This window comes from Pseudopipra pipra, chromosome 9, assembly GCF_036250125.1.
Source record: "Pseudopipra pipra isolate bDixPip1 chromosome 9, bDixPip1.hap1, whole genome shotgun sequence".
Classification (NCBI taxonomy): Eukaryota; Metazoa; Chordata; class Aves; order Passeriformes; family Pipridae; genus Pseudopipra; species Pseudopipra pipra.
The window spans coordinates 6746999-6771117 of record NC_087557.1 but is presented as its reverse complement, the minus strand read 5'-3'; the positions used below and the strand labels follow the sequence as shown (position 1 = coordinate 6771117).

Genomic DNA, 24119 nt, shown 5'->3' with positions numbered 1-24119 from the left:
TACTGTACAGTTGAAGAACAAGAAATGGACAGAGCAGTGCTACTGTGTATTCTGACTTCTCTTACATCAGGTTATTTTATGTCAAAGGAGTAAGAATGAAACGCAGTAGCAGTTGTGACCACTGGAAAAAATACCACACAGTAGCTGCCTACCAGAGTGTAGCTAAAATGATTTGTCAAGTATCACACAGAAGTTTTGATAGAGCTGTGGATGGAACTCAGGTGGGGTTTTTTGAATGCCTTTACAGCCTGGGTAATTACATATTTAGCAGCGTCAGGTTTAATGATAGGATTTTCTTATCTTTAGGCCTCCAGGGGTGATGTAGATATATTTTTATCTTAATTTTTACATCTGGTCAAATGAGAGGGTTCAGAGCTGTTATGCTCTAGTTCTCAGTAAGGAACTACTTTTGGTTGCCTTTAATGGTGCCTGATACACTGCTTGTGCTTCAAATGCCTTGGCTTTAGCTCTTCCATTAGGGAAGAAGCTGAACAATTCATGGAGCTACCTTTGTCCCAGAAATGTGCTGTTAGGTTGGCTGGATTTATGTGCAATTTTTCTCATTTTGAATCATTCCAATAATCAAACTGTTAAGGTGAATTTGACTTCATTAATCTATTCTGCCCTGTACAGCGTGTAGCAGAGATTAGCCTAAAAATAGCCTGTCTTTTCACACACACACTCTCCACCATTCCAAAATGCCTGAAGAAGCATTGAATTTGTTGAAAGAAGGAGAATGCAATAGTTCAGGAAAGGAATAATTATTGTGGTCAGAATTTTTCCTTTTGATTACTGCATGTGACAGACTAAGCTGACACTTGCAAACAGAAGGAAAAGCTCAAATCTTCACCAAACTTGGAAACTATCTTAAAAATTCTTTCTCAAGCTGTTGTGTGGTCTGGTTGCTTATCAGAGTGCAGAGCTTATCAGGCCTAGGAGTGTTTTGGGTCGTGTAATGGTGGACAATGTGGACAGATGTGCCTTGAAAAGCAGGTTCTGAATTTGGCAGTAGAACTGCTTAAACCACCTCAGTACCGAAATTCTAGATTTTCCAGATGAGGAGAGAAGATAACTGCTTCCATGAAGGCAAATGAGGTATGGAGTATTTTCAAGGAACAGGCTGAAAGCAACCAAATGTATGTTACTGAAGCAGCACCACTTAGTGAAATCCTTGGTTAAATCTTTGACTGAAAATGGAAGAGGGAGTCTGTACTAGGGCTTTTTTCCATCCTATATGAGGGATTCTTATGTTCTATATTCAAGTGGTTTTTCCTAGTCTAACTCTTGTCTGCAAAGAGGGAAATCTTATCTCAGTAAGGTATGCTCAGTTAAGAGATCCAGAAATATATCTGATCTATAAGTGGTTCAGTTGAACTACAATAGGAGGCAAGGTAATAATTTTTGAACAAATATATGCTAAGTATTATATTTAATATTGACAGCCTGCTATAAGACTGAAATGCGGAATTCATCATTGGGGCAGGTCAGTTACTGGAAAATAATGTTTGAGTATGTTCTTGCTCTATTAATCTCATAATATGAGTGATATGTGTTCCCTGAATGGTAATCGCCAGCTGCCGACGTGATTGAAAACTGCAAAATGTTTGGCCAAATGCTGTACAGATAGCTCTATTTACTGCTTGCTTTTTGTCTTTTCTTTCCCTTCTGGCATTATTCCACTTCTCCTTCCCAGTGGTAGATCATGGCTTTTCTTTTCTTGAGTTGTCTTAGGTCTTTCCTCTTTTATTTGCCTCTGCCCTCTTCTTTTTTTTTTTCCCCTGCCACCGTTTGTCCCCTTATCGGTTTGTTTTTCTTCCTTCCCTAACATCTTTTTATATCCATCTCTCTAACTAGCCTCCCTTCCCTCTCCCCACCTACTTCCACACCCATTCATCCATGCATACGTTCGCAGAACTTGGAAATGTTAGCCGTCACCTGGTATGTTTGACCACAGAAATAACCTCAAACCTGTATGAAAAATGGGGAGCCTGTTATCCACTTATAATACTCAGGTGAGAATCACTCTTCAGCTGTTGAAATTCCCTGCAGCTTGGTTTGTATCAGTCTCCAATCAGTGTCTTGAAATTTGAAGTTCTACCTTCCAAATCTTCAGCTGCTGGAAGAGATAGCATGAGCTGTTGGTCCAAAACCTCAGCTCTGAAAACCATTTATTTTAAATTGTCCCTGTTTCATATAGCTCTGCTCCATTATGGAAGACAGGGCTCTTGAGAGAGTTGTTTGCTGCTCTTACCTTCCTGAGCTGTTGTTTTAGCCCTGTTTGTGAATAGATTCTGTCCTTCTTTGTTGCTCAGGATGTTTCCCAGCTGAAGCAGAATGAAACAGGCCAAATTGCTGCTTGTTTCATTGCTCCTAACTGAGGAGGTTGCATGCAGACCTTAATAAATTTGCAGTTGGTGCTTGATTGCAGTTACTGAAAGGTTTTCCAATGAGATGGAAAAGAAAATTTTTAATAAGCAGAACTGCAGAAGCTTTGACATGAGCCAAGGGAGTTCCCTTTGGAAGGCTTCAGCAGCGTTTTCATTCTAACAGGGTCAACCTCCCTCTGTCCCCCTGTTATTGTGTAGAGGAAATAATGACAGGAGCTTGCCTTCAGATAGTTTATACTGATCTAGTAAATACTCAGGTTTACATGTTTCCTCTGATGGCTACTATTCCAAATAAACTGAAGGTGACCTCTTCCAATGCCAGGGTTCTCCATGCATGGTGTTGTTCTGTAATGCTGTGAACAGTGGAGAGTGTTGTTTTCCAGGGCTGGAAATGCAGTTGAGGTGCCCAGTCACTCTTTGTGCTCTCTGCCACTTTGCTGATTCTTGATATGATTCTTTCTATATCTGCAGTATATTCACTGCAGCATCATACCAGTTAACTTCTGACTTACTCCCGTTCGTCGTTTTTCCTTAGGTTTTACTGGCCTTCTGTGTGAGGAGAATATCAACAACTGTGATCCCGATCCTTGCCACCACGGGGAATGCCAAGACGGAATTGATTCATACACATGTGTGTGCAATCCTGGCTACATGGGTGCCATATGCAGCGAGCAGATAGATGAGTGCCACAGCAATCCTTGCCTCCACCAAGGGCGCTGCATCGATCTGGTGAATGGCTACCAGTGCAACTGCTTGCTGGGCACTTCAGGTACGGAAATGCACGAATGTGAGGGGTGGATTCTAACAGAAATCAAGCATTTAATCATTTCTTATTTGTGCTACGGTGTGTGCTAAATTTGCAGACAGAGATAAGCTTATGGTATGAGAGTGTCATTTTCATGTTACTTTTCCTTGCTGAATTTTGGCGTGTTTGTGTGGGTTGCCTGACCTTCACTGGTACTGCAACTGGCCTTGAGGAATTTACTTCCTCTCTACTCCAAAAATTCAAGCGTGCAATAAAAACAGACACAGCGTTCAAAATGGTTTATTCCTTTGTTTAAACATTTGGTACAAATTCAGGGTCATAGTCAGTCAGGATCCAGTGACTCAGGTGACGCTCCTTGGTGTTGCAGTGCTTCTACATCATCACCTGTTTAAGTTGCCCCAGTGCATGTGTAACTTCAAGCAGTTGGGATTCTTAATTTGGCTTTTTCTGGGAAATAGTTTCATTACCTTCTTTGTAAGATTTGGCCTCCTTATTCCTCGAACTTTTTTTTCCCCTAGGAGTAAACTGTGAAAATAACTTTGATGACTGTGCAAGCAACCCATGCATCCATGGGGACTGTATTGATGGCATTAATCGCTACAACTGTGCCTGCAAACCTGGATTTACAGGTAAATTCAGCTACCCAACAGCTTTGAATTGTTTTGAAGATAGTTATCCGAGTAGCCAGGGAAGCTGTTCTTTGCATACTGACTGGAAGGTTTTCAGTTAGTATCTCGATAAGTCCTTCTAATCTTTGAATCTCAGTGTCTTACATTACAGCAAGTTCTACCAAGCAGAAAAACGGCCTAATCTGTGCTGTGAAATGCCATTCTTGTTAGGTAATTACGTCCAATTCATGGTTCTTGGTTTTATAACAAATAAACCCATGTGACTTTGGTTTATTATTTACAGCATCTTTCCAGAGACAGAGAGATTGTGGACAATATAGAGAGGTGTTTGATTAGACACTACCTTGGGCTTTGACCATGAACTATATTTCTCTTTCTGTGAAATCAAAGCATTAACTCAGTGTTCTATCGAGCTGCTCTCCACTCTGAAGTCTCCAGATGAATAACCTGATTTTTTTCAGTACTTCGCTTTCATCGCGTAATCTGTTCTGTTTCCTTTTTAAAGTATAAAATTTATCTGGTGCGGTAAAAGCAGGGATGAGAAAAGAAGGAGTTAGGCATTTTTGGATCCCTGCTTAAAACTGTAAGTCTACATCAGGACTGTGGGTTTTGAGCCATGTAGGGTAATATTGCTTATGAAGTAATCGTCGTAAGGCGGTTGGTACTGTTTATAACAGTTTTCTCATCACGTTTGTTACTGTTTATTACTGAATGATTCTAATTAGAATAGGTCTGAAATGCATTAGAAATAGCACTAAAACATTTCATGTGTCTTGTGCTTTTCCCTTGGCGTCTTTCTAAACTTCTGACGCTCCTTCCTTCCTTTGGCTTTGGCATGGTGGTACTCTTTAGTCCCCTGAACAGGAAGAACTCATGCCTTTCACTCTTCTTTGTTGATGGCATACTATATTTGTTATCCCGCTGGACTTCTTACTGTTATGCTGTTAAAAGGATTCAGTAAAATGATGAATTGGCATATTCCAGTGTTTAAAGAGCTGCCTCGTGTGGGGTCTCGTTACTTTGTCCTTTCCTTACGTTAAAAATGCTTTCAACTTACCGCAACGTTCGCTTTGTTTAGCTTTCCAGCTTCACAAGACCTTTTGGTCACTACTTCAAGGATCTTGCAGTCGTAATCAGGGGCAGGCAAAACAGGAAATGGTGTTTTTCAGAGCCCCTTTTGCTCAATAAACCACAAGAAGTGTATTTACTGCAGACAGTTTGGCAGTATTGGTTGTTCAAAGGGTAGTTACTTCAAAGCAGAAGAGCAGAGCTATGACAAGTGGAGCTCAAGAGGTTTGTTGCAAGCATGATGCAGTTGAGTGATTTTTTTGCTTTCCTAATCAATATTAACCAATGATTTTTAGTGGAATTCTGTTGAGGTTCTTGAATGGTTTGTAAATACTTGTAGAGTGTAAGTGCTGTTTTCCAGGCACAGAAAAGTGCTGCATCTTTCAGAAATGCTTCTCTTGGCTTGAGTTAAAGCACAGAGGCATGCAAGCTCTGTCCTGCTGCATTGGCTTCACTGAGCTGTGTTCTTGCAGATATGCAAAGCAAATACTTAGTAAGTATTGGGGTTTTTTTTTTCCTAGGCCCACGTTGTAACGTGGACATCGATGAATGCACATCCAGCCCTTGTCATAACGGTGGAACGTGCATAAATGAAGTGAATGGCTTTAGGTGTGTGTGTCCTGAAGGTTACCACCACCCCCACTGCCAGTCACAGGCAGATGGATGTCTGAGCAACCCCTGTGTGCATGGCAACTGCACACATATTGCTACTGGGTAAGTACTCATTAAACTTATCTGCTGCCTTCTGTATTGATTATTTCTTGCTTTGCCCAGAGTTTCGTCTCAACCTGAGGTTTCTGATTTTTCTTAGATTAGAATCTGTATTTATCTGCTGCCCATGATATAATCACAGTAAGGTGTAGACCTTCAGTCACCAGCTGCAATCTGGTGTTTCAACGTGGGTTCTTCTGTCCTATCTTGTATTCTTTGCTGTTTGTAGTGCAGGGTGGACTGCCACCATCTAAAGGGTGGGTTTCATGATTCAAATGAGTGGAGTGAATGCAACTGAAATAAAGAAATGGTTCAAATTAAATATCTGGGAAGCAGCAGCTATCCTATCAAACCCTAAAACATTGATCATGGAGACTCTCTTTGTTGGCTAGTGCTGTTCTTGCTACCCAAATACTTTATTAAGGAACAAGCTGACAACTTTTGCAATATTTGACTCAGGACAGTTTGTCCAAGGCTGAGATTTTGTCAGCTTTACTCTTTACTCAGCTTTGCTCAGCTTTACTTCTGTTGCATGCCTGGAAGAAGAAAGAAGAGCTCTCTCTGGCTATTTTGATAGCAGTAGTTGCTTCTGAATCTTCCCATCCAGGAAGATTTCAGGAGACCTAAATCAGGCCTCTTTTTGGTAATGCTAAGTCTGGGAGCACAGGACCTGTGGAGACAACAGTTTTGGGGAGGTTTTGTTTGTGAAAGTTCTCAACTATACATGGAGTAGCTGTGTGTCCCAAATATGTGTTGTGTCCCGGGAAGTGTTGTCAGCACTTGGGCAAGGAAGTGATTTACCACTGTGGATAGGTCTGTAGGGGAAGACTCAGCACTTTCCTGGGAGCTGGCAGGAAAGCTGCCTTTATTGCTAATTCAGCCTCTGTGTAAGTTTGGGAAACAAATGTTTTGGTTCATCTTGTCTGTCATCTGTCACATTTATGCTCATGTACACCTCGCACTGTGTGCCAGATAAAAGAAGTCATGTTTGCAGGACAGGGAGAGAGGACAGTGTGTGTTGTATGGCCTGAGTCCAGGGTGATTCACCAAGTCCTTGGTTCTACGTCACATGGGTGGAGAGTGCTCTACTTCGGATTTTGAAACGTGATGGAGAAGATTGCTCCTGCTCCCAGCCAGCTGTTGTATTAAATCAGTCTAGTTATCTTTAGAACCTATTGTTCCCCTCCACTTTTTGTTTTAATCTTTTTTGTTTTCTGTCTTTGTTTGAATATGTTGAGATGGTCTTATCAAAGCAGAAACACATTGCTGGTTGACTGAGCACTTTGTGATAACTGTAATGGAGGGAAGTGTGGTTTTAGGGGAGGGTTTATTTTCTGTATTTTCAAAACTGTACAGCTGGAGTAAGCAATCCAAATGTAACTTAGGGGTCTTCTGCTTTTCTCTCCAAAACTAATCTGCTGGAGAAACTGGTAGTTTCTGAAATAACTGGAGTTATTTCAGAATGCTCTAAAATTACTGCTGTTTTGCCTTTCAAGGTACAAGTGTGTCTGCGACCCAGGCTGGATAGGAGATTACTGTTCCACAGAAGGGAATGAATGTAAATCAAATCCATGCCAGAACGGAGGAACTTGTGAAGATCTGTTGAATGGATACAGATGTAGCTGCAGGAAAGGCTTCAAAGGTGAAAATTCAGAGAAAACTTTGTTATCTTTTTCCTTGTCACTTCATTGCACCCTTAATGTAATTGCTTTTTATTAAACTTCATGGAAATAGGAATCAAGATGGGAAATGCCGTGGCTGTATGAAGTTAAGTCAGTCAGTTCATATAGACATGATACAGTAGTAAAATACTTGGTAAGATCATATTTAAGCCTTGTTTGGACTCATTAAGAAATGTTCTGTTGGAAGCTTAGCTTAATTTTCTTTGCAAATTATGAAAATTATATAGATTCACTGAGAATTGGAGAAGCATTAAACTCAAAGTTACCATATCTGCTGTCTGCACTGAGCCCATGAGGAGTGCTCTGCTCTCCTTTTCCTTCTGCTGAGATTTTTCAAATGTGGCAATGCTGGCAAAATGTCCACTGCTGTGTGGGATAAACGTGTAAGTTACAATCTCTTTGTTCATTCTTCCAAGAAGCGCCAAGCTCTTAGCAGCATACTCTTCTGTTTTTTCCCCTTCTGCTCTCCAGGTGTGAACTGCCAGGTGGTGGTTTCTCCTTGTTCCCCTGATCCTTGTGAGAACTCAGGAATTTGCCAAGAATCTCCTGACTCTGAAGGCTACACCTGCCAGTGTGCCCCTGGCTGGGAAGGTAACGTGGATGGGGAACATGCTGTACTTGGAGTTGCTGAGCAGTGTTGGCATTGAGCCTCGTGATCGTTGCCTTATGTCTTACTTCTGGGCTCTCCGTGTTTCAGGGGAGAGATGTACGGTGGATATTGATGAATGTCTCTCCAAGCCCTGCAAAAATCATGCTCTGTGCCATAATATTCAAGGCAGTTACCTGTGTGAATGTCGGCCTGGCTTCACTGGAGGAGACTGTGACAGTAATGTCGATGACTGCCTTTCAAGTGAGTATCAGCAGATTGCTCCGTGTTGTCCAGTTTTTCCTGGAAGTAATTTTGCTGTCATTTTAAAAACTGCTGTTTGACAGATACTGAAAGGTCTTTTATAATCTCTTGCCAAAAGGAAAAAACCCCCAAACCTCAGCTTTGTAAGACTTGCATGTTTGAGGCAGTCAAAATCCATCACATTCAGCTGCTAGAAATGGGCTACAGTGATACAACTGATAGCAGTTGTTGTTCCCAGATTCTTGACTTGAAAAGGTCCTTAGAGTTTTACATACTTTAATGAGAAGCACTGTTAAATGAAGAATTATATTTGCCTGAAATTTTAATACATCAAGTTGAAGTATCACTGCAGGGCTTACCTATATTTCTACATTAAGCTTGATTGAGGTGTGGTGGGAACCTGGGGTACAGCAGTCTTTCCTGAAATGTCTCTGTCTGACATTAATAATCTTGAAAGAGCGGGTCCTGTTGCAGTTCCATATTTGAAAACAAATTAAGCAGCAGGAAGATATCAGTTGCAGGAGGGTAGCCCGTACACTGGTGAGTACTGAAATGGGTTAAATTGCAAGAAAACAAGTGTTCATCTCATGCCCTTAACACTGCTGTTTACAAGAGAAACCAAATACATAGTAGCTTCTTTTTCTTGCTGGGCATATTCTATATCATCATCAGATAAAATCAAAGAGAAGTGTCATGTGTTTAAAAGTTCATCTGTTACTATTTGAAAAATGCTTTATCAAACCTTGGGGGAGTTCGTGACATTGTAATTTTTTTGTGGGCTGGCTCTTTAAAAAAACCCAACCAAACTAAACAAACAAAAACCCCCAAACAACCACCCAAAGCCAAAAAACCGCTATTTTTTACTAGATTAGCTTAAAACCAAACTGAAGTCTTAGAGACTTTAGGTATGAATTTGGCAAACTGTGTTTTGCATTGAAAAAGAAATGTAAATTTGTGACTGCTGTAGAGAAGGATCCAAACTTACCATGGGAGCCCCCAGAGCAGCACTGCTGAAAGATCTTCTAAGACATCTGGCTCAGCCTCAGCTTTTGATTCCTTTTTTCTGAGCAAACAGGTACAGTACAAAAAATGTCATGGTGCCATGACCCAGAGCTTTGCTTACTGAAGCCAACAAAATTATTGCCTGTCCTGTTAGTTTTCATGTGGGTGTCTGAAGATAAAAACGTTTTCAAAGTGTTCATCCTTCTCTCTCGAACAGCTGGGCCATCTCTCTCTGCTCCTAAGTGTTCTGAGAGTTGTGAGATTCACCCCATGCTGTCTGTTAGGCAGCACACCCATGAGGCTGAAGAAGCATTTCAAATTACTGCCACAGCTGATTTCATTTAGCATAACAAAAACCTTCCACGCCTTGAGCCAAATGTCTTTAATCTATGAAGCAAACAAATGCTCCAAAAACAGGAACTTATTGAAAAGTTGATACCCGAGTCTTCTTCTGTCAGTAAATGTGTGGCACAGAGAATTAATGCACAGCTTTTGGCTTCACTCATACATGGGTGACTGCCACAGACACAACATTTTATAGCTGCCAGGGGTCTCACTTTGAATGTGCTTTTTCTCTGCAGTAGTCAAATGACCTTTAAATGGATGCAGGTGTGTCTCATAACACAAATTTTTATCATGTGAGCGTATTTCTCAGACAATAAATGAGCTTTCACATTTCTTTTCTTCATTTCCCAGTGAACAAAATAATCTTATGTTAAACTGCAGATTTTTGGTGGAGTCTATTTGCATTTTCAACTTCATATTTTAGTAGTACTTTAAAATAATCATAAATTCAAAATAAGGCTCAGTAATCTATTTTTCATCCCCCCTCCTGACTCTGTTTTTCCTCCCCCCTCCCAGTTTCCCTCTCTGCCTTCATCTACTAGGCTTTGGCCTGTGGAATGCAGAGTAGAAAAGGAATCTGGCTTCAGGAATGTGGGTCTTAAATCCAAAAGTGGAAGGAGCAAAGCAGGAAGAAATTACTAAATGGCAGAAATCTTTCAGGCAAATTGGTCCTTGTGGAAGTAGAAGGAATACAGTAGGAGGGGGTGGCTTAAGACCTAGAAGTGGTGGCATGCAAGTAGCAAGAGTATGGTAGGAATAAAGAAAATGTCAAGAAATGCAGAGGTGAGGGGAATCCAAGCTTTCCTGCCAGCCTTTGCCCAGTCAGTCTTTGATACTGGGAAAAATGTTAAGTGCTCAGTCATGTATAATTGCTCATATATATGCTAATGTACACTTACACATTGGATTTGACTGGACTGTTTTCATGCAAAAAATTAAGCACACAAGTTCTCTCGTGTGTTGAGCAGTGTCTGGAAAAGAGACAATGTGCTAAGTTCTCTTATGAATAGAACTTGGTAAGGAAGAAGAAACAGTTGCTGTGCTGTTTTTATTGTCTTAATCAGTAGGCATCTGTCAAAAAAGCAGAGTTTGAATTTTAAACTGAGAGACTTTGGGTCTGGTTTCATTGGTTTTGGTTGAACAAATTGCAGCAGAGAAACCTTCAGCCACTGAAGCTTGGCCTTGATCCATACCTTCTTGTGAATTCATTATTGATAATGCTTTGCAGTTATATATTCCATTAAAGTGGCTCAGAAAAACTTGTCAGTAGTCTGTCACACCCTGGCATCTGTGATTTTTTTTTTTTTTTTTTTTTTTTTTTTTTGTTAGAAGTAACTACTCTGAATCTGGCCTTTCACTGTTACCCACTTTAACACTCACTGTGATGCTTCTATCTTAGATCCCTGCCAAAACGGAGCTTCGTGTGTGGATGGGATAAACTCCTTCTCGTGCATCTGCCTGCCTGGATTTCATGGAGATAAATGTCAAACAGACACCAATGAGTGTCTGAGTGAGCCGTGCAGGAACGGGGGCACGTGCACCCACTACGTCAACAGCTACACCTGCAAGTGTCCCCCTGGGTTTGAGGGAACCAACTGCGAGAACAACATCGACGAGTGCACTGAGAGGTGAGGGGACCTCACGGTGCTGCAGGGCCAGGGAGCTGCACACTGTGTGCTCATACCTTGAAGCCAGTCCTACTCAGAAGCAGTTCTTAACAATGAGGATCTGTTTTCCTGCCCCTGTTCACAGGCACAGTTGTGATTCATGCAAGGAAAGCTTGTTTAGCTGAAACACAGTTGCCCATCAGATTTGATCTTCAGTTTCTTCTAAGGTTGTTCTAGTTAGAAGCTTAGTTCCATTATAGGACAAATATGATATGTTTAACCAAAGTTAAAAAACAGGTTAGGTGCTAGCTTATTACAATATAAATAATTTATATTTCTATAATAATTTATATTTCTTATAGGGGAGGGGAAATAATTTATTGGTTATGAATGGTTTCTGTGTTGAGAAATACAAAAGCTACAAAAGTAGAAGTGATGGCCAACTCTTAGAAAGACAGGAAAAATAAATTAGTCCTAAATTGAGTTATTGACAACAAATAATATGAAGAAGCAACCAGGAGAAACACTAAATCCCCAAATTCTGCACTGGAAGGATTTAATCATCAGAGATCTTTTAATGCTCACAAACTGGATGTGGTTTAGCAGTGATGAGATAAAACCTGAGGTCATTCTAAAGGGGGAGGTGTGGAACTGAGCTAAAAAGCTCAGCAGCTGGTCCTTATATAAATGGTTCATGTGGTAGTTTTAAAAGCTCTTTGAGAGTTAACCCTGAAATTCCATCACCTGTCTCCATACTTATTTTAAGCTTCGTTAGGATTGATGTAAGTAACTTCAGATTCTCAAATGGAAACAATTTCTAAAAAAGCTTGAAATAGTTAAAAAAGATAATTAAAAAGTAGTCTGTTCTAGTCTAGTTACAGAGACAAATTGCCTAAATGCAAAGCTCTTGGTATTCTCATGTATTTTCTGCATACCTAGAAAAGATCTTTCTTATCTTTTATAAAACTGCATTTGTGGGAGAGGAAGTATTTTAATATCTTTTTCTTAAGAACAGGATTGTGTCACTGATGAGGGTGTGTTTAATTTGCACAACAGTTGTTTAATCGAGTGAAGTATGCTGGGTGTTTTAGCCTGGCTCTTCCTTGAGGTTCATCCTGTTCTTGTTTTTGTTATCAGTCAGGACAGAAACCAGTCTTGCAGGTATGAATTAAGGATGTAGCAATTTTCAATGCTCTGCCAAGCTAAACCAGTCACACCTTCTCAACCAAAATTACTGGGCTATACTTAAGAGCGCCGTGGTGGTTGGCTAATTTGAATTTGGTTCAAATAGTTCTTCCGTGTCTTGTGTGAGAAGCTGCCTGTGAGAGAGTGCCACCTCCTTTTGGAGACACGTACCTGGTTTCAGTGAAACACACAAAGTGATTGGCAGTTCCTCTGTCTTCCTTGCTTTGGCATGAATGTAAACAGCAGTTTATGCTCCCTGTAAAGCAGAATTCAGCCTGTAAGACAAAGGAGGTCAGAATTTAGATGCTTAAAGCTTGCACTCTTGCACTGGGAGTTCAAGGAGATGAGTCAGTGGCTTCCCTCGTGGAAATACCCTTTGACAGTGCACAAAGCAGATAACAAGCATGAATTTGGTTTGGGTACTTTATCAAACTGATTATCTTGAGTCTGATCTAGGGTTATACTCAGAGGAGCAGGAGTTTCTTTGGTAGGAAAATGGAGTCAACTTTGCATGAGGCATCACTACTCCTAACTTTCCCAGTCACTTCTCCCTAGGATACCTAATCTGGCAGAATTTCTTATGATTAGAAGATTGAGGGGAGGGGGATAATTCCTTTGATCTGAATTCTGCCAAAGCATGTATGAGTAGTTTTACAAACCAGGACTTAAGGTTCTCATGAGAAGAAGAGGAAGGGATTTAGCAATACCAATACTTTCACATAATTTCAATAAAGAACATGCTTGTGTTTTGCATGTTGTACAAACTTTTTCCTTGAGAAAACATACCTCTGACTCCTTTGAAGCTTTTAAAAAGGGCCAATTGTTTTGTTTCTCATAATTTGTAATACAATTGTAATTTGTAATAAAATTTATCAGTTGAGCAAGCCACACTCAGTACCGTTTGTGGTCACATTGAAGCTGGGAAGATTTCATTAAATGAGTTGCATCCATCACTAATGGCTCAGTAAAACCCTGCTTTACTTTCTTTGCCTGCTGAGATAAAAGACGGTGAGCTGGAGTCTCCTTGGATTGCTGTTATCTGATTTATGCTTCTTCAGAAGAAACTTAGCAGCGGTCAGAACATCCTGTTATCTGTTTTTCTCTCTTATTTCACTCATGTTTATGGCTGTGAGCTAATTGCATTTTGTCTCAGCTTACCACTCTTCCCCCTCTCTTGCAGCTCCTGTTTCAATGGAGGCACTTGTGTGGACGGAATCAATTCCTTCACCTGCCAGTGTCCGGTGGGGTTTACTGGACCCTTCTGCCTCACGGAAATCAATGAGTGTGATTCCCATCCTTGCCTGAACAGGGGCACTTGCGTGGACAGCCTGGGCACGTACCGATGTATATGTCCCTTGGGTTACACTGGCAAGAACTGCAAGGTGGGTGACGTTTTGCTGCCTGTCTTGCACTGTTGTTTGAGCTGTCCAACAGAAGAAGTGACGGGGATAGATCTGAGGTATGAAACAAGGCAGAGCTCTTGTTCTCTCCGTTCTGGTAAGAGGTGCTTGGCCCATGAGTTGCCCCTGTTCGAAACTGGAAATCGTAGAATGGGTTGGAAGGGACCTCAAAGGTCATCTGATTCCAACCCTGCTACCACGTGTGCCTGTTCACAAGGAGGATCAAAATGTTTGGTTATTTACGAGGACAGGTATCACTGGAACTTTCTAGATTAGTTTTCTTCTTAAATGGAAAGCAGCTTTTAGCTTTGCAAATGGCTGCATTTCATTTGAAGCATAAAATTGTCCTGATTGAAGACAAGAACCATGCATTTAAAAAAACCCACCAAACAAGCACAAAACAAAAAGCAGACTATCAGTCTGATTAGCAGGACTTTAATTTAACTGGTTCATTTTTTACAGGGAGATGTAGTTAATCAGGGTTGATTGTACATTATTTTTTTTTTTTCATAAGCCAGAAAATGTTTTGGGGCAGTATAAATGACATGATTGTCCTGTTCACAGCCTCACTAAAAATCTCTACCCTTACTTGCACACTAAAGTTCAGGCAATTTACTGTTTTCCACAGTTGAGCATGGGAGCTGCAAACCCTGTATACTGTAAATGACTGACTAGTACCTATTAAAAACTCTAAACTTGGCATATCACAGTGGAAACAGAATGCTGTTTCTCAAATCAGAGTTCTTTCTTTAGTTTCTATTCTTATCAAAACAGCGAGAATGATTTGAGACTATTTCTACTTTTGGAACAGTAAACACTATATTGGCTTCCTTCACCAGCAGTCTTAAGTGCTACCATTTAAAAAAGAATTGGTGAATTTCTTAAACTACTGGAAAACACGACAATTTTGTAAGAATTTTGCAACTCTCTTTTGTGCCAACAAGTCTTTGTAAAGCAGTGAGTGTTGGAAAGAAGCATTTTAGTGGCAGTGGGGGAGGTGCTTTTCCAGAAGTATGTTGCTAGACATTAAATTGTCAGGTCTGCTTCTAGGTATTGCTAATGGAGGAAGTGAATGCAAAGTAATGAAGTGATATAAAAAAGCAACCCCTCTGCTACCCTAATTATGCATTCCAGGCACACCACTTAAACCTCGTTGGGAGAATTAGCATTGAGAGTGATCCTGAAGTACTGTGAAGTTCTGTAGTTCCTCTTCTGTTATGTTTGCTTTGTTTTTACTCGAGAAAAGGATTAATGTTCCTGTCCCCAAATTAAATCGTGGATTCTCAGAAAGTCTGCTTTATGTTCGGAGAAGCTTGATCGTAATGTATTACTCATTTTATACAAGGAATCAGAACTTTCTGAATTTATAAGTACTACTCAAAGCTCTATTGCAGAGATTTATAGATTACAGCTACACAGTAGTTCTTGTCTTAGTGGTAAACTGGCTTGACCTAATTAGCAAAGCTAAATAAGCAGCACAAAATCAGACAAAGATTCATAAGTTTTAGAATTTGCATGTAAAACAGTCAGCTACTCATTACAAATGCAGAGGCTCAGTGTTTTTTCTTCTTCACGCTCAACTACATGTGATAAAACTTAATTCCAAGTTTCTTTTTGGTTGCCTGTGAAAGCACAGATTTTTTTACTTTAATCTTTGTGAGGAGACAGTTTGCATCTGAAAAGCAGAACTTTCTGCAATTGAAATTGCATTTTACAGCCAAAATTCAGTACTACCCACTTAAAAACCCTCATCCTTCCCTCAAGTCAGCTTGAAGTGAATCAAATAGCTGTATTAATTTGAAGATGAAGTGCTTAAAAAGGAAATTATGGTTAGTGACTGGTTTATATTACATCAGATAGAGTTATTTTGGGTCTTTACTCCACTTTCATATGATGATTTACTGAGTTCTAGGCTCTTTGTTTGGAAACCTGTTATTTATACAAGGAATCAAGAAAAGCAGTAGACTTTAGCCCATCTTCAGTTCATAAAACTGTTGTGGGGTTTCAGCTGAATCCCAGAAGACAGAAAAATTCAGACCATACTAGAGCAAATGAGGCCAAAAGCAGGTATGGTAAGGTCATGATAAAAAGGAAGAGCAAAGACGAAAATGTGGAACACATCTGTCATCCTCAAAAGGCAGTGAAGATAGGAAGAGTTTGGGAAAAGAAGAGACACCTGTTACTCTTGGTAGCTGGAAGCCTCCTGCTAATGTGGAACTAGAGGCCTAGTCTGAGATAAAACTGAATTTTCTCAAACCCAGCCAGCCCAGGATCCATCTCCATAGGAAGGTGTGAGGATCAGCTTACTCTTGAAGTAATGTTTCCATTTGGGGTTTACTCTTGCGTGCATTTGCACTTTCCTATGGGTGTGAGATTGCTAGTGAAGCACCTGGCTTAGACTTGGGAAGTACTGTCCCGTTCTTTCCAGTGCCACGTGGAACCAGTATTGCAGACCTTCCTTCCTTTGTGTCTTGAACTTTTTCTTTGAGTAGTGTTTCCTCCTGTGCCACATGTCATGTGTTTTGTTTTTTTTTTCTTTGTAGACACTTATGGATCTGTGCAGCAAGTCTCCCTGTAAGAATAAAGGCACGTGTGTCCAGACTCTGGCCCAGACTCGCTGTGTCTGTCCGTCTGGCTGGACTGGCGCTTACTGCGATGTGCCCAATGTCTCGTGTCAGGTGGCAGCTTCACAAAGAGGTAAATGAGCATCCTCTGTGCTTTAATTGAAAACATTTCTCCCTGCATCGTTAAATCTGCGCCTCCTTCCCCCCTGCACCTGTGGACAGACACAGCATGCACTGGAAATCCCAGAGAGCTTTGTCTCTAGGTGCTTGATCACAGTCACTTCTAAAGTAAAATACTCTCAGCAAGGTTGTGTTTGTTACACCTTGTAACTCATGATCTGTGTAGGTATTTTTGTGGAAAACACTGGCTTCCAAGTACACTGTTTAGCTGTATAGGTTATACCATGCTCCCCAAAGTAGTAAATTTCTGCTTTAGGTGATGTGCATATGAAAGATTTGGTTAAAGTGAATTTTGTCCAGGAACGTGGCTTGTAGCCCAGGCAGATGGACAGTGTCATGCCATTTTTTGTCCAGGAAATCCAAACAAGTAGATTCAGTGTCAAAGGAGAAGGGTGTCAGCCTCCCATACCTTTTGCAGACATTCTAGATACAAACATTGAACCTTTGTATAGAAGCAGTAGTGCTTCAGATGCATATTCACCAGCCAGTGATAAAAGAATACATCAATACAAATACTTCATGCCAGTGTTGGTGCCCATGATCCAATGAGGACAGAGCAGTGACTTCACTTGGAAGCCAATTTTGGTTCTGATCCACTATAATTTAAAGAGTAACTCTCCAATTTTTAAGGTTCAGCTTTTCAGTTTGTTAGGTCTGACCATATTCATTCTTGGCTGAGCTACCAGCACTGGCAGCAAGTGTGTTTTATGTGTTTGCTCACTTTATTTAACTTCGTTTCAGGAGTCCCAGTGGATCAGTTGTGCCAGCACTCTGGTCATTGCCTCAATGTTGGAAACACACACCACTGTCAGTGCCAGGTGGGTTACACAGGCAGCTACTGTGAAGTGCAGCTGGATGAGTGTGACTCCAGCCCCTGCCAGAACGGAGCTACCTGCCGGGATCACCTGGGTGGATACCAGTGCGAGGTAAGGCATGGTGGTTTAGTAGGAAGAGGTCTGAATATTTAGGGCATTGTAATGCAGGGGAATCGAAAGAAATCAGAAACACATGCAAGTGGTAGAATAGCTTCCAAAGAGGGGATGGAGGCAACTTGCACTTGGAAGAAATTTTTAATTTGGCTGTAGCAGAAGCAGTGCTCCTGAGAGGTTTTTAAGAGTGAAATAAGAGATATGATTATAAGGAGCTGTGGTTGCTGGGCATTTGAACTCTTCATCTCATTGGAGGTGGAGTTCTTACCTGGAAAGACTTTTTGCCTGAGTTGTAGTTTATATTAAAATACATGTAAAATGCATTAAAAGAATATTCTATTCTCCCTGTTGGATGGGCAAAGTATCCCTTGCCTCTCAGGGTGGGAAGTGCCTTCCACTGCTTTCTGTTTCTTACAGCTAATGCAGAGAGCAGTGTAGGCCATGAGATTATGGAATATTAACCTTCCCAAGCCTTTCAGAATGGTAGAACACCTTGGAAGCTCGTGCCCAGAGGGAAAGGATGAGTTTTATGTAAACCTTAAACCAAAACTACTAAGACAATCTCAGTGCTAAAGGGTATCAGGATTTGATTGCTCTGTTTTGCAGCAAAGCCACTCGAATTCAAACATGCAGAGTGCTGTTGAGTGTCACATGGCCGAGTTGTGTGCTTAAGCTGCTGGCTGTGCAGCCCTTGAGATCACTTGCAGTTGTTTAGCTACAAAGGCAGTCCTAATCTATCCCATTGAGGGCTCATTTTGTCTGTGTTAGCCTTTCTCAGATGTCTACTAATATATCTTTTAGGAGATTATTCACACTTATTTCTATACTGGCAGTGTGTGGCTGGATACCAGGGTGTCAACTGCGAATATGAAGTGGATGAGTGCCAGTTTCAGCCCTGCCAGAACGGAGGGACATGTATCGACCTTGTCAATCATTTCAAGTGCTCCTGTCCACCAGGAACTCGAGGTATGAAGCTCAGCAATTAAGTGAATATTACAAGAGTGAATTTTCCTTTCTGGCCACTGGTTTCGTGACACAGAGTCTAAAGGGAATGCATTATGTTCTTTGAAGAATGTTCCCAAAGTACACCGAATCCCTTGAGATACATACTTTCTCTTTAAAAATAAATGCTGCTTTTTCCCCCTTTTTTTTCTTTTAAAGGAATAGGTCATGGCAGTGTCCTTTGGGAATGTGTGATCCATCTTTGGCAATGGGGATGGACGAGATTACCATTAAGGTCTCTTCCAACCCTGTCTGTTTTGATATAGTAAATCCAAGGTTTCTTTTTTTGCTAAGATGCTATGAAATAGACAGGAAATTTGCTTAGTTCTCTTGTAATTTCCAGTGTCCTTTACTTTTTTAAATTTTTGCCCTGTATTGTCCTCTCTCCTGGAGTCTTTTGTGGAAAAGAAGTTCAGTGCCTCTAGGCTGCCTTAAACTATTTCAGCAAATTCGAGCTCTTTCGTTAAAAGCTACTTTAAAAATAATAAAAAAAAAGTAGTCCACAGTCCTATATTGGTAATTTTCAGTAAGTAAGATTCCACAGCCTGGTTAATGTTGTGTTTCTCGAAACCTAACCTTTCACTTCCATGTTATATTTGACCTGATGTCCCTGACTTTTACCTTTGAAAATATTCAGGATTGCACGTTTTAACCCACTGGTAAATGCTTTCTAACTTGACTTTTTTCCTTAGGTTTACTTTTCAAGTCAGTTAAAAATTTTACATATCTCTGAACTTACTCTTTCTTTCTGAAGTGTGTCATCTCAATGTAGGCAAAATCTTAAGCTGTGTGTCAGAACTTGATTGATAAAGTAAATATAAGTAAAATTATAAAACCTAATATATTTGCCTCCTGCGCACGCATATTACTGGTTCATTCACTTTAGTGTGACTGTCAGCACATCTCCCAGTCTGGATGAGTGTTTATTTCATTGTAAATCATTACATTAGCAATTCTTTATATATTGTTCTTAATTTTATCCTTCAGTTTAAAAAAAAAAAAAATTAAAAAACAAAAATCGAGCTACTTATGTCACTACATCGAAGTTTGTATGTATGTACTGGTATCTGCATTGCCTGAATTTCTGTGTTGTACTAAATCCCCCACCCTCCTTTGAGAGGTTCTGAGTGTACTATTTTTAATCTTTCAGCCTTTATTTGTTGAGATTAATTACTTTTTGGATGTGACAGTTTTTTTCCAGTAAGTGAAAGGAGCTGGAGGAGATTGATACAATTACTCAGGATAGTAAGACTTAGCTTTTGTCCCTGGCCTAGTTTGAAATTAACACCTTACTGCTGCCAGTATAAGCATCCTCCGTATTTAGGTGAATGATTTTTACTTGCTCTGGTTGAATCAACAGTATTAACAGACAAAAGTACTTGCTCAGCTTACCCTCTCTGTCCCTTTGTATCTGTTACACTGTGCAGTGAAGGCAAAACCAGCACCAGACCTTGTCCTTTGAAAGGGAACCCTGTAGGGAGGAGAAACTGCCCTCCCTAGCCAGTGGTGAGGGTCTACTGTAGGTCCCCAGAATCCAAACTGCAGGAATCAGTGGTTTTTTGTAGGTTTGCTGTTGCTTGTTTTAATGCTGTTGCTACAAACGCTCTTTGCCCAGTTTCAGGGTTACCTGAAGTTAAGTGCCTGGTGGCAGCTCACAGCCTTTCAAGGACAGCACAGGGCTTTTGGGCTGTGCTCAGTCACAGGGCTAAATTGAGTGCATCTTTTTTGGGTTTGATTTGGTTTTGTGTTTTTAATTAGGCCCTTAAATTAATTCAAGTATGAAAGCTGCTAAATACCAGTATGGCCTAGCATTGAGGACAGCCTGGATCTAAAACACATGCTCCCTAGGCCTGATCTGAGGCTGTCTGCCTGCAGAGGGTCTGCAATGCATTAAGATGGGATCTTTATCTGTTTGTGTCAGGGACTGTTTGTGACATGGTCTTGAAACTTGACGAGCAGTGTAGGAAAGGAGGCCATGGCACTGTATCCTCAAATTGTCCCTCTTTACTGTCCTGACAGGCCGTTTCTGTGAGGAGAATGTGGATGACTGCATTTCAGACTCAGGAGTACCCCGCTGCTTTAATGGAGGGCAGTGCATTGACCAGATCGGGAGCTACAGCTGCCTTTGTCCTCAAGGCTTTGCAGGCGAGCGATGCGAGGGAGATATCAACGAGTGCCTCTCTAATCCCTGTAACCCTCGTGGAAGTCTGGACTGTGTCCAGCTGACAAACGATTATAGGTGCATCTGTCGTAGTGCTTTTACGGGTGAGTAGTCATAAACATGCTATCAATTTCATTATAGTATCTTGAAAAATGATAATTCTTTCCCTCTCTGGCAGTAGTGTAATCTAGTCATTTCACTTTACAGTATCTTTTGCTTTCCTACACCATGCTTCAGTTTTTAAACCAGTCTTTGTTTTAAAACTTCTAAGAAATTTGGCTTCCAGAGCTGTCTCAGACGAAGGAATCTCCTGAGACACTTGGCTGCCAGAATTTTTTTTTCTATGGTACTTTTCTCTCCTTCATAGTTTCACATTTCTAGTATTGGAAGTGTAACTGTTCATGTGTCACCTCCTCCATGGCTTTTCCTTTTGCAAAGCAGCATATGGTTTTTCTCTATAAATCAGTGTCATGGTATCCATAATTAGCTTTTGGCCTCCTTTTCTATTCCTCGCCCCCTTTTCTTCTTTACATTGCTGATGTGGTCAGGATGGAATACTCTGCATAGACAGGCGGGACATTCCTAGCTTAGTGATCCTTCCACAATCCAACTTTGAGTCACAACTTTGCAAGAATTTCACACTGTGCAGACTTATGTCTCACTCTCTCTAGATCTCTTCTTTGTTAGTATTGCTGCTGTTCTGCTTTCTGCCTCCCACTGGGTTTAAGTTTGTTCTAATAGTCTCCAGATGTGTCTTAACTTTCAGCTTTCCATTTTCTATGTCAGTTTAACTTCCTATGTATTCAGTTTTCCTCCATTAAAACCTTTCACTTTCCCTGCTTACCAGTGACCTCTGCATGCTTTACCTTATTTTTTCTTAAAATTTAAAGATGCTGTGATTTTCCACTAAATTTGTGAGCTTCAGATGTAAAGAAATCAGAAAGACATACATTTGAAGAATTCATGTAGTAGTTTTTGAAAGCATTACCTAGACTGACAAAAGAAGTTCCTAAAAGAGCAGTGTGTGAGAGGAGTGGTGCTGGTGGGACTCTGATGCAGGTCATCAGATAGGATGATATTTAAGCCTGTCTGTTAAGCTTGCTTTTATTAATTATGCCTCATGTTGCTTCTGGCTCTCATGGAAGGGTTGCTGGAACTTGCAGTGTGGGGAATGCAGACCTGCTGCACCCCAGGAGGAGCAAGGAGAGCTGCTATGTCTCAGACATGAAATCTGTCTGGAAATGTTAGGCACAGAGGGGGAGGATGCTTCCTCCTCTAGCTGTCTGTCCTCTGCACATTCCACATTGACCCTTCTGCCTGGGAGGGGATGGGCAGCTTTGCTGTGGTTTATGACTGAGGATGCCAGGACTCTGTGGGCCATCCTGCCCTGTCTGCTGCTGTCTGCAAGCAGCCTTGGCTGCACATGTCTGGAGACTTCTATTAATGTTTTCCTGGGGGGTCCAAGTCATACTTAGGTCATCCTCATTTTTAAAACTCTGTTGTCAGAGTTTGACTGTGGAAGCTGCTGCAAAGTTGGTCAGTGCAGTAAGACCTCCATCTGGCTGATCAGTCTGAGGAGACTCTGCTTGCTTCTTCTGTTCACTCATGTTGCATCTGGTCCTGAGGGTTGTTCATCATTTTAGAGTGTGACTTGCCCTCACTGAGCATCTCCCAAAAAGTAAATAAGACCTAGGAACACCCCCAAACTGGTGTGGTACATCACTTTCAGCATTTGTGCATGGTTGACTTGGAAGTGGCAGCAGCAAATTCTTTGTGCTTTGTTGTGCATGTTCTCAAGGAGACAGACAAGGACAGCTGTCTCCAAATACACTTTGTGGATTCTGGGGTTGCACCTTCCTCTACCACTGCTTAGGCACCTACTTAGGGAGCATGTGTTATCAGAAGAGATGCTCCCTACCTCTTTGGAGGGGAAGGTCTCACTGGAGTGCTCCACTTGCTGGCCATTCATGGGAGTGTTTTGCCTTGTGATGGCTTTTTGATGTGCACAGACACACATTTCTCTGCTCTCTTCTCCCTGTGTCTGCATCTCAGGTCGTCACTGTGAGAGTGTAATAGATGTGTGTCCCCGGAAGCCTTGCCAGAACGGCGGGACCTGTGCTGTTGCCAGCAATATGCCAGATGGGTTCATCTGCCAGTGTCCTCCGGTAAGCACCGTACCCTGAAACTGGATTGCCTGCCTCGGCTGTAGAGCTCTCTGGCTACAGTCTCACTAGTTTCACTGGTTCACTGTAGATGAGGATTGTCTTTTCTGTACCACTTGCAAAGCTGTGTCTTTGGACACACTTTAACCCACATCCTTGAGTTTATCTATTGAGCTGGGGAACCCAGGGCTTTCAGCTGCCCTAGGAAAGCGATGCAGCCAGTTGTTACCCCAGAAAAGTCTGCTGTTGAGGCATGATATCTGGCTTTTCTGTCTTAAACCTAGCATTAAGTTCTGATAATTCTTTTGCTGTCCTGTGTTTTCTGTGCTTACTGCAAGACTCCCCTTGTTCGTGGCTCTTCTAAGCTCATTTCAAAATGTAATTTCCTAGTTTATCCTTGAGGTTAGGTCCAGAAAGTCATGGCTCCTGCAATGAGGCTACAGGAGTTACAGGGGAGAGTTTGCATATGACACCTTGCCTCCAGCCCTCAGAGCATTGAAGAATAAGTTTGTGAGACTGATTGTTTTGCCTTTCCCCCCCACATAGGGTTATTCTGGAGCAAAATGTGAGTTCAGCAGCCACAGTACCTGTGGGCAAGTGAAATGCAAGAAGGGGGAGCAGTGCATCCAGACATCGTCTGGTCCACGGTGCTATTGCCCCAAGCTGTCTGTGGGAGAGGAATGCCAGACAAACACGGGTTGTGCCAGTGCCCCCTGCCAGAATGGTGGGAGCTGCCACCCTCATTCTCAGCCTCCTTACTATTACTGTCAGTGCCCTGTCCACACCCAGGGCAGCCAGTGTGAACAGCCCGTAACTTTCAGCCCGGAGCCCCGAGGATGTTTGGATTCCCAGTGTGCAGAAAAAGCAAGAGATGGCTATTGTGATGAAGACTGCAACACTCATGCGTGCCAGTGGGATGGAGGTGACTGCTCCCTGACGATGGAAGATCCTTGGGCCAACTGCTCCTCCTCATTGCGCTGCTGGATGCTTTTCAATGGACAGTGTGACGAGTTCTGCAACACACCCGAGTGCTTGTTTGACAACTTTGAGTGTCAGCCAAACAGCAGAACATGCAAGTAAGGTTTGATCCTGAGAATGGTTTTTGTGGTGTGACTAACATAGCTCCTGCTAGTGCTCTGCTACTGCTCCCCTCTCTTCCATTGTTTCTGTTGCTGGTCCTTGCTGAAAGTTTTTGGCATCAAGGAGTTTCTGCTGCTTTGTGTACTTTTCGTCTGTTTTTGGAATTTGTGTGCTATGCACTGAATCGATAACCTGAACAATGGTAATGTGTTAACCTTCTTGATGGATGTGCCCTGCTTTCCCTGGAAATGTAAATAAGAGGCATTTCACCTTGTACTAGATTTTAATAGTACTGCCTCCTGTCCTGAATTTTACTCCATACCAGCAATACCTGTACTTTTATCCCAGCTGTATTTGCTGCCACTGAATGTGTTTCTAGCTTGTTTATTGTGGCAATTCTTTCTCTTCA

At 41.5% G+C, this 24119-nt stretch overlaps 1 protein-coding gene across 3 annotated transcripts in view; it reads left to right on the top strand.

The window, feature by feature from the left end:
• The window catches only part of NOTCH2 (notch receptor 2), an 85188-nt gene that overhangs the window by 46886 nt on the left and 14183 nt on the right, over positions 1-24119 (top strand). The window contains exons 11-24 of one of the 3 annotated variants that reach the window (XM_064664371.1): positions 2923-3156; positions 3672-3782; positions 5372-5564; positions 7058-7203; positions 7715-7834; positions 7941-8093; positions 10840-11068; positions 13413-13614; positions 16176-16329; positions 17118-17302; positions 18139-18271; positions 20327-20572; positions 22521-22633; positions 23177-23706. In XM_064664371.1, coding sequence (XP_064520441.1) covers positions 2923-3156; positions 3672-3782; positions 5372-5564; positions 7058-7203; positions 7715-7834; positions 7941-8093; positions 10840-11068; positions 13413-13614; positions 16176-16329; positions 17118-17302; positions 18139-18271; positions 20327-20572; positions 22521-22633; positions 23177-23706 — 2749 coding nt within the window. Of the gene's footprint in view, positions 1-1442; positions 1484-1693; positions 2013-2922; positions 3157-3671; positions 3783-5371; positions 5565-7057; positions 7204-7714; positions 7835-7940; positions 8094-10839; positions 11069-13412; positions 13615-16175; positions 16330-17117; positions 17303-18138; positions 18272-20326; positions 20573-22520; positions 22634-23176; positions 23707-24119 lie in introns of those variants that run through there. The other 2 variants (XM_064664372.1, XM_064664373.1) reach the window with 2 other exon arrangements.